Source organism: Panicum hallii, chromosome 9, assembly GCF_002211085.1.
Source record: "Panicum hallii strain FIL2 chromosome 9, PHallii_v3.1, whole genome shotgun sequence".
Classification (NCBI taxonomy): domain Eukaryota; kingdom Viridiplantae; phylum Streptophyta; class Magnoliopsida; order Poales; family Poaceae; genus Panicum; species Panicum hallii.
Window position 1 is genome coordinate 65,894,748 of NC_038050.1, and position 12,368 is coordinate 65,907,115.

General features: G+C 46.7%; 4 protein-coding genes across 4 annotated transcripts; 2 read left to right on the plus strand and 2 right to left on the minus strand.

Annotated features, from left to right (window-relative positions):
- Positions 1-734: 734 nt before the first annotated feature.
- Positions 735-2,563, plus strand: LOC112876168 (fructose-1,6-bisphosphatase, chloroplastic). The gene is made up of 4 exons (XM_025940217.1): positions 735-1,248; positions 1,333-1,557; positions 1,653-2,159; positions 2,289-2,563. Exons 1-4 carry the CDS (start codon positions 820-822, stop codon positions 2,358-2,360), a joined length of 1,233 nt encoding a protein of 410 aa, XP_025796002.1. The 5' UTR covers positions 735-819; the 3' UTR covers positions 2,361-2,563.
- A 93-nt stretch (positions 2,564-2,656) lies between these two features.
- Positions 2,657-3,494, minus strand: LOC112876170 (17.4 kDa class I heat shock protein-like). The gene has a single exon (XM_025940218.1). It carries the CDS (start codon positions 3,344-3,346, stop codon positions 2,876-2,878), a length of 471 nt encoding a protein of 156 aa, XP_025796003.1. The 5' UTR covers positions 3,347-3,494; the 3' UTR covers positions 2,657-2,875.
- A 310-nt stretch (positions 3,495-3,804) lies between these two features.
- LOC112875245 (phosducin-like protein 3) lies at positions 3,805-7,405 on the plus strand. The gene is made up of 4 exons (XM_025939020.1): positions 3,805-4,232; positions 5,387-5,530; positions 6,251-6,459; positions 7,010-7,405. The coding sequence occupies exons 1-4, from the start codon at positions 3,991-3,993 to the stop codon at positions 7,165-7,167; spliced, it is 753 nt and encodes a 250-aa protein (XP_025794805.1). The 5' UTR covers positions 3,805-3,990; the 3' UTR covers positions 7,168-7,405.
- A 499-nt stretch (positions 7,406-7,904) lies between these two features.
- Positions 7,905-10,934, minus strand: LOC112875246 (ubiquitin-conjugating enzyme E2 2-like). The gene is made up of 6 exons (XM_025939021.1): positions 10,732-10,934; positions 10,332-10,468; positions 10,219-10,244; positions 9,152-9,241; positions 8,638-8,726; positions 7,905-8,260 (listed from the first exon to the last, which is right to left on the minus strand). Exons 2-6 carry the CDS (start codon positions 10,454-10,456, stop codon positions 8,132-8,134), a joined length of 459 nt encoding a protein of 152 aa, XP_025794806.1. The 5' UTR covers positions 10,457-10,468; positions 10,732-10,934; the 3' UTR covers positions 7,905-8,131.
- Positions 10,935-12,368: the final 1,434 nt, after the last annotated feature.

Below are 12,368 nucleotides of genomic sequence, written 5' to 3' on the forward strand. Positions count from 1 at the left end.
TTCGGCCTTTTGGGTCGGGCTGGGATAGTTGGGCGGATGATGAAGGTTTTGGATTACCCCCTCAAAAGAAAAAAGAAGGTTTTGGATTGGGATGTAATATAGCCATAGGGCTGGGCGCCATTTTGTTGGGCCATGGCTAAATTGGGCCGCTGAAGCGGGCCATGCATAGTCTGGGCCGATATATATGAGGCCCACTTATTGCTCGTCGCCGTCGTCGGTGCTGCTGGTGCAGTGGTGCTGCTGCTTCATGGATGGATGGGTACAGAGTACAGACTGGAGGCAACAAAACAACATCCGTCGAAAGGAACGGCTCAAACTTAAAAAAAAAGGAGAAGAAATGAAAAGAACGGATCATGTACCCTTCCATTCGTTGCAAATTTGCAGTTAGAAAATTTAAAGATATGAACCGTCGATCGTAATTGTCTTGTCGCATTTCATCTACATGCTCTGGGTTTAGGCAATATATCGAGCAGTTGAGAGCAAATTCCAGCGACATTTCTCTTGAATTTGTGCTTGCCTAATGGAATAAGCATGCTACTTTCCGTTCCGCTAGGATCCAGTGAAGAAGTAGTCAGAAAGAAGCCAAGAAGGTTCGGTGCAGCCGTAGAAGTTGGTCAGATGGCAACAACGTACAACAGTACAACATGAAGCTGAGGCAACGCCGTCCTCACAATTCTTCCCCCGATCCACACTCCCTCTCCCAAACCACACAAACCTCAACCCCGAAAACAATGGAACGAAACAAGAAGCCACCAGCCCGAGGTGCAGCGGCAATCAAGAGCAGATCAGCAGAGACGAGCGCACGTGCCATCAGCAGCAATGGCCGCCGCCGCAACCACCTCCTCCCACCTGCTCTTGCTCTCCCGCCAGCAGGCGGCCTCCCTCCGATGCCGCCTCTCCTTGCTCGGCCAACCCAGGAGGCCCGGCAGGGCCGCGGCCGGCCAGGCCCAGGCGCCGGGTGCCGGCGTGCGGTGCATGGCGGCCGTGGACACGGCGCCCGCAGCCACGGAGACGAGCAGCACGAAGAGCAGCTACGAGCTCGTGACGCTCACGACGTGGCTGCTGAAGCAGGAGCAAGCCGGGGTGATCGACAACGAGATGACCATCGTGCTGGCCAGCATCTCCACGGCGTGCAAGCAGATCGCCGCGCTCGTGCTGCGCGCGCCCATCTCCAACCTCACCGGCGTCCAGGGCGCCGTCAACGTGCAGGGCGAGGACCAGAAGAAGCTCGACGTCATCTCCAACGAGGTAAGTGACTCGACTGGAAAATTAAACATTCCAACGCGATCGAGCAGCACAGCCATCAATCAAGAGCACGACGCGCGCGCGCAGGTGTTCTCTAACTGCCTCAAGTCGAGCGGGCGCACCGGCGTGATCGCGTCGGAGGAGGAGGACGTGCCGGTGGCGGTGGAGCAGAGCTACTCGGGCAACTACATCGTCGTGTTCGACCCCCTCGACGGCTCCTCCAACATCGACGCCGCCGTCTCCACCGGCTCCATCTTCGGCATCTACGCCCCCAACGACGAGTGCCTCGCGGACGTTGAGGACAATGGGACCGTACGTGCCAGTCTTGGCTCCCCACGTCCTGGCTCATGCGCAGTTCTTTCCAGGCGTTCCGTGTAACGAATGCATCTCCAACCGTGCGTATGCAGCTTGATTCCGTGGAGCAGAGGTGCGTCGTGAGCGTGTGCCAGCCGGGGAGCAACCTGCTGGCCGCCGGCTACTGCATGTACTCGAGCTCGGTCATCTTCGTGCTCACCGTCGGCACGGGGGTGTACGTGTTCACGCTGGACCCCATGTACGGCGAGTTCGTGCTGACGCAGGAGAAGGTGCAGATCCCCAAGGCCGGCAAGATCTACGCCTTTAACGAGGGCAACTACGCGCTCTGGGACGACAAGCTCAAGCAGTACATGGACAGCCTCAAGGAGCCCGGCGACTCCGGCAAGCCCTACTCGGCGCGGTACATCGGCAGCCTCGTCGGCGACTTCCACCGCACGCTGCTCTACGGAGGGATCTACGGGTACCCCAGGGACAAGAAGAGCAAGAACGGCAAGCTGAGGCTGCTCTACGAGTGCGCGCCCATGAGCTTCATCGTGGAACAGGCCGGCGGCAAGGGCTCCGACGGCCACCAGAGGATTCTTGACATCACGCCGACAGAGGTAGGATGTACAGACTATTAGAGGATGTGACGAATGCAATAGCTCTCAATTAGCGCATTTGAAAGTTAAATTGTGCCCAGCTGAATTCGATACCAAGAGATCTTAAGCTTTTGTGCTCGTGCCGTGCAGATCCACCAAAGAGTGCCCCTGTACATTGGGAGCGTGGAGGAAGTGGAGAAGGTGGAGAAATTCCTGGCATGAATGTACCTGCTTAATGCGAGAGCTCTTTCATCAGATGAACTGCTACGACCGACCATACAGTATATATTGTAGAATTTTGTTGTGATGATGCGGAAGAAATCCATTTTGAAGAATTCCGTTCTCGAGTTGTGAAGTTAGGGAGGGGATTCATATCACGTATGGTTTCAATTTTCATATGCTACGGAACTTTAAAAGGTTCTGCACTTTTTATGTCAAAACGTGTGAGCACAGGATTGAGACAGAGGGAAAAAACAGAACTACTAGTTCTCTGATCGTACGAACAAGCAGATCACAGATTTTACAGAACCGGCGTTCTGTATCGCTCACGTTTATTTATGAAACTACTAGAACAAAGACACAACGGACTCGAGTACTTGAAGCCTCGACGGACACACAAACAAGCAGGTTTACAGAAGAACCACACTGACTAAACTGAAACCACCGCACACAACAGAACGCATTCGTTTGCAGAACAGGCACTTGGAGCTCCACGTGCCACGCGTGCTCCTTCCTTTCTAGCCGGTGATCTGGACGGGCTTGACGTCGGGCCTCTTAGCCTCCTCCTTGGGCACGGTGACGGTGAGCAAGCCGTTCTCCATGGACGCCTTGATCTGCTCTGCCTTGGCGTTCTCCGGCAGCCTGAACCTGCGAAGGAACCTGCCGCTGCTGCGTTCCACCCGGTGCCACCGGTCGTTCTTCTCCTCGTGCTCCTTGCTGCGCTCGCCGCTGATCTGGAGGACGTTGCCGTCCTCCACCTCCACCTTGACCTCCTCCTTCTTCAGCCCCGGCACGTCCGCCTTGAAGACGTGGGCCTCCGGCGTCTCCTTCCAGTCGATGCGCGCGCCGGCGAATGCCGCGGTCTCGGAGTCGGAGGGGATGCGAGGGAAGAGGCTGCCGCCGCTTGAACCGAACGGGAAGCCCTGGAAAGGGTCCCAGAGGTCAAGGGAGAAGGGGTCGAAAGCGTTGGCACGGGGGATCAGCGACATTGTCGAATGGATGGCGATACGAGTTGGTGATTGAACTGAAGGTTGGAACGGTTCTTGAGATCGAGTGGCTCGTGCGATCAAAGAGGCTTGGCTTCCTGAGTTCTGAACTTCTGACCGGTATGCTTCGGTCTTTCTTGCCTGCTCTGTCCCGGCGGCGGGGATGGCAAGAATTTATAGCGATGCGACGACGACCGATGGGCTCAGGCGGTAGTGGGCTCTGGGAAGTTCTGGATTGTACGAGAAGGTATTGTGTGTGGGCTGGCGGTGAAGAAGAAATCCATTCGCTCGAGAATATTCTACTAGTTCTAGCAATTGGGTACGGCCCATAGTAATCCATTCTGGATTTTGATCCAACAAGCTTCTAGCCCATGCTACCGCCTACGCGAAATTTCCGGTACCCCAACACCACCCTAGAAATTGCTTGCCCTCTCACAGCAGGTGGACCCCACCGGTCGGAGACCTCGCTCCGCCGCTCCGGCACCGGTAAAAGCTAACCCCGCACGCTGGAACTGGGACCCACAACTCAGGCGGTCAGGCGTGCTCGATTCGTGCTTCTGGTTCGTCGTCCCTTCGCTTCTCCACCTCCGCGCCCGTTCCCCACTTCCCCTTGCGCATCTCTCTCTCTGCGCTCGTGGTGCTCAGCCATGGCGGACTACCACTTCGTATACAAGGACGTGGAGGGGGCGACCACGCAGTGGGACGACATCCAGCGCCGCCTCGGGAATCTGCCGCCGAAGCCGGAGCCTTTCAAGCCGCCGCCCTTCGCCCCCAAGGTCGACGCCGACGAGCAGCCTAAGTCCAAGGAATGGCTCGACGCGCGCGAGCCCGAGGAGCTCGAGGAACTCGAGGACGACCTGGACGACGACCGCTTCCTCGAGCAGTACAGGTAGTCTCTCTCCTCTGGTTCGATCCGTGTATGGGTCCTGATTGCTGATCCGTGATGGTGTCCTTTTTCCCGCCTTTTCTCGTCTGCATGTTGCGATGCTCCAGTGACTGTAGGCCTTGTTTGGCAACTGGGAGTGGTTATACATGTGTAAAATACTGAAATCACCCAGGGGGGAATTGGGTTGATCAACCTCCCATCACACAATCCGCAAATGTGATTACTGATTCATGACAACTAAATAGGTGCAAATGGGATTCATGATGACTGTTGGGCTAGTCCCATCTACGAGCCTAAACCCATCTATGAGATAAATATCTAGTTTCCTTACTGCCTACTAAATAGAACAAAATTGGAATAAAATACCCAGGTATCTGAACCTGAATATAAAAAGAACTAATTATAGACTAATTTTACAGGGACAAGGCATCATGTTGAGGGCGTTACTTGCCTCTCTTGGGCAGCTGTATCCCAGATCTCGCACTGCCTCAAGCTGAAAGCTGCCGGCTATGTGCGGGGATGTGTCCTTGAGCACAATGGCTACTGAATCGATTCAGCCAACCAGATCTACCGATGGATTCGTTGAAAAATGTTAAATCCATGGGAATGTGAAACCTCAGGAGGAGGCGATGCGAAAGGGGAAGGGATAGGTGGAAGAGGGAGAGGGGCTAGCCATAGCCAAGCACCTGGGTGGAGGAACAGGCGACATCGTTATTTTTGTTGCCGAGGAGGTGAGCAGGGCAAGCGACAGGGCGGTGCGAGCGTTCCTGTCCCGGCCAGAGGTGAAGATTCTTTTCTCCCATGCGGTTCAACAGGGTTTGAGTAAAAAAATTTCCAACCCTGCCCTTGCCAAATGCTCTTTTCCACACACCACACATGTATTTTCCCAACTTGGGTCTGTCCCCAAGTGGCGGGGTTTCATCCTCAAACCATGTCGAGCCTGTACTTGCCAAACGAGCCTGTGGTGTCTGGTTTGATCTAACTCGCGTGGTCGACTTATATAACTCGTGCGCTACTGTGTCATATGATATTTTTCCATTGCTGATCTGGATTCAGCGCAGTACTACCTGGGCTTTGGATCGTTCAATGCGCTTTGAAATTGGTTTGGTACAAGTGGGAATTTATTCTGATGATTTGATGTAATTTGATGCTTGCAGGAAGATGAGGCTAGCAGAGCTCAGGGAGGCAGCAAAAGCTGCTCGGTTTGGCAGTATACTGCCCATCACCAGCTCAGACTTTGTGCGTGAGGTGTCTCAGGCACCATCAGATATCTGGGTTGTTGTTTTCCTCTTCAAGGACGGGTAGCTCTTTCTTCATTCAGTTGCAGCCCTTGAGATGATATGTTAATGATTATGCAACAGGACTTTATGATTCATTTTGTATGATTCCACTAAACTGAAATAGGAGCAGATAGAACTGAATTCAGATTTTGGACGCACTGTTTCTAGTTATGTTGGTTTTCTATGGCAAATTGCCTAAAAAAATGTAGGGAAAGTACGAAATATGACTATGGCTTGCTGTAGGATTGTGCTGTGCCTAATAGCCAGAGAATTTATTGTAGTGAAATAGGTCTCATCTTTGATCCATTAATTTATGAGCATGTTTTCATGAACCTAATGACAAACAGATGGCTTAGCAACTGTTCCGCAGTGTGTTTCTTTTCCTTTTCTAATTGGACTTACTGGGCATTGTTATGTTGATTTTTTCCACTTGAATTTGTTATGTAGTTAGTGGTATTAACTCTCTGTGCACTCCTATTTCCTGGAAACCTTGATCGGAAATGTAGGATCATGTCTAATTAACCAAGTATCATACAGTAGACTTTCAGCGTGGAGGATCTCCCCGAATTTGCTGTGTTTCTTTTCTGTATGCTATTTTACTGTTTCCACAAGGTGCTTGCATCAAATTTATACAATAAGAATATCTGAATGCATTAGAATGTAATGATCTCCATATAATCTGATGCACGATGTTCTTAGTAAGTTGTGGTGCTTATCAATTTCTATAAAATCTGATGGCAGGATACTGGAATGTGGGTTGCTTCAAAATTGTTTGGAAGAATTGGCTACAAGATACCCAGGAACAAAATTTGTTAAGATTATCTCCACAGACTGCATTCCCAACTACCCCGATAGAAATGTCCCTACAATACTGGTGTATAACAACAGTGCTGTCAAAGGGACTTATATTGGTTTGCAGAAGTTCGGTGGAAAGAGATGCACGCCTGAGTGTAAGTTATTACACAGCAAAATTAGTATCCAGTATCCAGTTTTCCCATTAGTTGACTGATTCTAGTTGCTCCAATTCTGTGTGCTGTAGATCGTACTTTTTGTTTAGCGCACATAAAATTGTGAATGTCATATGCCTCTTTAGTGCCACTATCAGCTCTTTTTGGATACACCACCTGAACTTCCTTCAGGAAAATATTTGACCTTCATATAACATTTTTTAATTCAAAAATAAACAAACCGGTATGACATGCATGTCTGCAATGTGTACACCTCCAGATCCAGTCCTGATATATGTTTGTCTTGTTTCATGTGTCAATTAGTTAGACGGTGTTTGTCTAAATTAGGAGCATGCTGGTCCACAGTTATACAGTAGTGTTAGCATATCATTAATCCTTTTCCGTAATGAGAGATTAGAAAATCTATCTTCCACATTTAAACGACACTGAATTTATTGAAGCTTTCTTTTACTGCAGTATCATTCCAAAGTTACTTCAGTGCTATATATGGGTTCAATCTACTTGTGTTAACTCACTGTCATATTCCTTTCAGCTGTTGCATTAGCACTTTGCCAGTCAGACCCAGTACTGAATGATGGGCATGGCGGCAGCGATTCATCCCGGGACAATGTCATAGAAGGCGTACGCAGGAAGTTCATAGAGAAGGTAGTGGCCCAGCATGAAGAGCGGGAAGAAGAGGATAGTGACTAAGCTTATACTGTTTGCGTTTGTTTGCCTCAGATGGCAGATCAAATTTGGTTCTGCTGTTTACTGAACTTATGTGGTTGCATGGGTGAAATTTGTCACAGTTTTCTGATTTTATCTGGTTTGCGGGCGAAGTTTTTCAAGGTTTACTGATCTTATTGCCCGGTTCTGGTGTTATGGCTAGAGATTTGTGAACTATTCTACACGGTGGCAGTAAAATCTTTTAGTAGTCTTTCAGCTGTAACGTAACTCCATACTCTTGTTTGAGAGATCAGAGAAAGCAGTTGGTGCAGTTGGATCACGCCCAGTATGCGCTATGGGCGCAAGAGGTCGAACATCTTATTTTGGGATACAGCAGGGAAAAACTATGGATCTATCTTATTTTGGGATACAGCAGGGAAGTCTGGTTCAAACTTTTGCGAGAATGGGGCAGCAGGCGATTGCACCAACTGCTTCGGTGGGGAGTTTTGCTGATTGGTTGCTGGGATCCCAAAAGGATAGGCAAGGCTCAGCGAAAAGCTTTTGATTCATTCGTCACCCTCACCCTTTCACCGGTTTCATCTTTGGCGGCCACCATCAACCCCTTGTCCCTGCTTCCTGCTCCTGGTCGCTTGAGCTCCTCACTGATCTCTACCAGAGTACCAGTAGTGTCAATCCCGTCAGGTGCATAGAGCCTGGTTGGACACGGCGCAGTGTTTTGGATAAAATTCTCACATATCTTAGTTAAAAACTGAGCTAAATCAGAAAATCACAAAGGTTTCTTAGGTTCCTTCCTCCATATACACAGAAGATAAAAGTTCACGTGAAATTTCAGCATAATGCTAGATTAATTCAGTTTGAATTCAAGATCCAGCATAGGGTAAAAGTCACGACAGCACAATCTCCACTGGCCCAGCAAAGATAGAGAGAACAGGCATTTTGGTATGGGAAGGACACAAGGAAGAGGCGACAAGCTGCGCAATGCAATGCATCAGTCTGCCGTCCAGCTCTGCTCCACAACCTCCCGCACTTTGCGGTTGTACTCACGCTTGTTCTCGCTGAACATGCGGGCAGCTTCAGAGTTTGCAGGCGAATTCGGGTTTGGATCACACAGCAACGACTGCAAGTGGCACACCCTCAGGTTAGTCACACAATGCAACCATCAACATATATGGTTTCAGCCCAAAAAGAAAAACATTGATGGTTGAGAAACATCATTAGGGTCTACATAAACAGAACCAACATTTTGGCTCAGCACAGACATGCAGATTCATATGTAAACAAAAACACGTGCTTAGAGCAATAAACTAACTACCATCTAGAAGAGTTTAGATGCTGAGAATTCACATAGCCAGTATGGAGTATGTCCCAAACATAAACTTTATAGCACGATATGGATTGCAAAGTTAAATAATATTGTAACAAGCAAAAGTCACAAATATTGGAAAACAAATAACCTGAGCTGCTAAGAAACAAAAGATTTCTTGTATGGTGTACCTGGATGGATGTAAGTATAGCAGCTACATCATATATTGGGCTCCACTGATTCTGCAGGATATCTAAGCATATGCTCCCATCAGCATAAACTGCACACCATAAAAACAATATGTTAGCATTTAAGTGGAGATTAGAATATAATGTTATCCATAGAGGCATAGACCACAGCAGATATATCAGCATTCAGCAGAAATCAGAGTAGAAAGAAAGGCCGAGTGCCATTGGTTCAAAATCAAAAGCACTACATGCACTCCAAATATGCTGTGTATGCATCAGCATGCTTTACTGATGCAAGCACAGTTATTGTAGAAGCATAGATATTCACAACACTAGTGCACATCTATAAAGAAGATAACGAAAAGCACGGGACATTTGTCAATATACTCAATCTCAGATGTCTTAGTGCTTAGAACAGGAAAAAAAACAGAACATGCTTGACACTTGAAAAAGTAAAAATATACTGAGGATAAAATCATATCTATTTGTTTTCGTGAGTACGAAAAAAACAACTTACTGTTAGGATGAAACATCCGAGAAACAAACCGCACAGTTGGTGGCTTGTTTGGATATTCTTCAGTAAACTGGAGAGTCAGCTTGAACGTACCTGACAATAAAACAGCATATCAGTGAAAGGAGAGCAGTCAAACTATGTAGTAGGGGGGGGGGGGGGGGGGGGAGCAAAGGTATACATGATCTAAGAGACATGGTGTTAGTCACTCTTAACTGATTGGAACAATTTTCAATTTGCACTTTCCAATCTACGGACCAACAATATATGATTAATTCCAAACAGTAATGTTTTGACTTTGCAAACTTCGAGAGAATTACTACTATACAAATCTACATATGAGCCATAAGCGATTGGCACCATGAGAAAGAAACCCAAATAAGGTGACAAGCTGCACGCAGATGAAAAATTCCCATAGAGAATGCATTATAGGATAGCTAGAAAAGGCAGAACATTTTGATGCAGTGTATTTGTTATCTTCTACTGAAGCAAACATTGATGACAATTGACAAGGGGACAAGAATGTAGCTATCGATTATCTCCATTAAGACAGAATAGATATAGCATTTCCCTTATGGCAAGATAGAATAGATATAGCGTTTCCATTATAGCACAAAATTCATTCCTTGATTATATGTTTTTTATCAAGATCCATGAGGAAAAAATATTTCTAGATAGGTTTAACACTAACTTTGTTGGCTACTATTGATTTGCTTTAGAAGTTAGCTTGATACCATTTTCGACTTATCAAGACTATGCGGCACTGATATCAGCATGTTACATTATGAAGTTCCATTAAAATTGCCTCAGTCTCATGTCAGCTAGGATTTCATTCTGCCAGCGACCAATAATTGGATTACTTCCTCCTGTGGATTATCACATTCTGTATCGCTTTAACGCAGTAAGTTAGGCGTTAGCCATTGCCAGAAGCAGCAGCATACACACGTGCAATTGTTTGGAAATGTCACGAGAAGCACTTCAGACGTAATGAATATGCTGTGGTCAAAGAAAACAAGTAACGCAAAAGAATGAAGCATAAATACTGAATCCATAATGGAAATTGATTAACTAACCTCCATCCCATGGAGTATCGTCTGGGCTGTAAATGAAATCAACATATACAAAGACATTGTCAGATTGCGGTCCAAACTAATAAACGGGGTAAAGGGAAGGTTCTGCATCATACCCAAAGATCACAGCATTCCATAGCAGTATGTTGTTATCCTGCGGGGCGCCACTTATGCCGGCCGGAGGATCCTGCATCAACCGTTTGAAATCCCTCATCAACCGCTTCCTCGCCGGAGTCGACATCCTCCGATGTCTCTGCGCAACAAATATACCTCTACGTGAGCCAAAGGATCATAAAAATCTTTCACTGATCCACCACCACCCCGCCCCATCCGATAAAAAATCAGCTACCGGATTAACAACACAAACAAAAATGGGGGGAAAAACACTAAATCTGTTAGCACCCCCACTGCACAGGGAACAAGCCCGCATCAAAATTGATGGATCGTGGCATCCATCCAACCAGGACGACAAGGATTTGACAAATCGCAAGAAAGAAAAGATCCTGCCGAGCTTACCAGGGAAAGAAAAAAAAATCAATCCAGGTCCAGCAGATGGATCGATCTCCAGTGCACACTAGCTCATGCGCACCCCCGGTAGAGGGGAGGACGAAGACGACGGCAAGAGATGAGGACGAGGTGGGAGGAGCCCAGGAACGCGTGAGAGCTCGCGGAGAGGGTGGAATTTTAGGTCCGAATAAAGGTGCGACTGGTATTCTTGATTTTTGTGGGGTTTGTAGTGAATTTGTTATTTCTAGTTTTTATTTTGGTACGCGAGGAACAAAATTTGATCGGGCTTTTCTAAAATTTTGCCACTAGTGTGCCTCTATCACCATAAACTTATTTTTTTTTAAATGGATAACAAGTTCCATTAGTCAGGTGTTCCTGGCTTATCACCAGACACCAACAAAGTTACAAAGTCTGGTATACATCCTTGCCACAGCAAAGGACCGTTCGTACAGTTTAAGCCCGTAGCCGCCAGAGTATCAGCTACTGTATTGCAATCTCAGGATACATGAGATATAATACATTCAGAGAATTCCTCATACATTAAAGTCTTGATATCATCTAATAATGTGGCTAAGATAGATCTGTCCACCCCTGGAACAGATAAAGCCTTAGCCACAAAAGATGCATCAGTCTCCAAAATAATACGCCTCATTCTTAAACCAGCAGCACACTCCATACCTTTCGCCTCATTCTTAAACCAGCAGCACACTCCATACCTTTCAAACAAGCAACTGCCTCAGCATGCTGAGCACTCATTAGGAAATTAGCTGAGCCGGCACCAGCAGCTGTCGCCATGCCAGTGTGATCTCTAATGACAAAATCCCATCCAGCTTTATTTATCCCAGGGATAATAGCTCCATCACAATTGATCTTGTAGGCATCTTCTGGTGGGACTTTCCATTTTAGCTTGCTATTTGAGGTTAAAGCCTTCCTCATGTGTGTTGTATCTCTCCACACCTGAAAATAGAAATAAAAGTCATTAATCACTTCATGAGCAGACTTCTTTCTTTCACCTGAGTTTGTCTTACCACTAACACCACATAAATAAAATTATTTTACATTGGTTATCTGTGTTAAAGCCCTAAATTTAATGACTCAAGCGCCTTTTTTTTCTATTATAAGTCAAATATGGTCTTCTTAAGTAACAACTACTTAATTCTACAGTAGCAAATTGCTTCTTCAAATAGCCAACAATGTTTAATACCTAGATTTGGTTACTAGAGCTGGCACGTGTAGCGTCAATACTCGACATGTGCTTTATGAATTATAAGTAGACTTAAATCATTTATATGAATAAAAATTGCTAGGGAAAGCAATTCCTACTTTGTTTCACTCTTTCCCTAGGGATTGAAACTTTTAGGAACTACGAGGATTCTAGTAGTGAAAAAATTTGCAATTTATTTTCTAGCTTTTGTTACCGACGTTCTCGTATTTTACAACTTCTACCATTCCGCTACCAAATTCCCCGTTGCGTTCGGAAGAGCGGGATGCGGGAACACCTTAGCTGCAGCAGCTGCTGGAGCAAGGTCAGTCGATAAAATCAAATGATGATTTCTACTACTATAATTTGTTTATCCACTTAGTTAAAAAAAAAGGCTTACTCCTCGGTCTAAAAAAGATTCAATTCTTGCATCTCCAGGGGTTAA

Excerpts from the sequence above, each read along its gene's own strand:
- LOC112876170 (XM_025940218.1), bottom strand. The coding sequence starts at position 3,346 with ATGTCGCTGATCCCCCGTGCCAACGCTTTCGACCCCTTCTCCCTTGAC.
- LOC112876168 (XM_025940217.1), top strand. The coding sequence starts at position 820 with ATGGCCGCCGCCGCAACCACCTCCTCCCACCTGCTCTTGCTCTCCCGC. Across the intron at positions 1,558-1,652 it reads ACGTTGAGGACAATGGGACC|CTTGATTCCGTGGAGCAGAG; the intron begins GTACGTGCCAGT and ends GTGCGTATGCAG. Across the intron at positions 2,160-2,288 it reads TTGACATCACGCCGACAGAG|ATCCACCAAAGAGTGCCCCT; the intron begins GTAGGATGTACA and ends CGTGCCGTGCAG.
- LOC112875245 (XM_025939020.1), top strand. The coding sequence starts at position 3,991 with ATGGCGGACTACCACTTCGTATACAAGGACGTGGAGGGGGCGACCACG. Across the intron at positions 5,531-6,250 it reads GTTTTCCTCTTCAAGGACGG|GATACTGGAATGTGGGTTGC; the intron begins GTAGCTCTTTCT and ends ATCTGATGGCAG. Across the intron at positions 6,460-7,009 it reads AAAGAGATGCACGCCTGAGT|CTGTTGCATTAGCACTTTGC; the intron begins GTAAGTTATTAC and ends TATTCCTTTCAG.
- LOC112875246 (XM_025939021.1), bottom strand. The coding sequence starts at position 10,456 with ATGTCGACTCCGGCGAGGAAGCGGTTGATGAGGGATTTCAAACGGTTG. Across the intron at positions 10,245-10,331 it reads TGGAATGCTGTGATCTTTGG|CCCAGACGATACTCCATGGG; the intron begins GTATGATGCAGA and ends TTTCATTTACAG. Across the intron at positions 8,261-8,637 it reads CTATACTTACATCCATCCAG|TCGTTGCTGTGTGATCCAAA; the intron begins GTACACCATACA and ends TGCCACTTGCAG.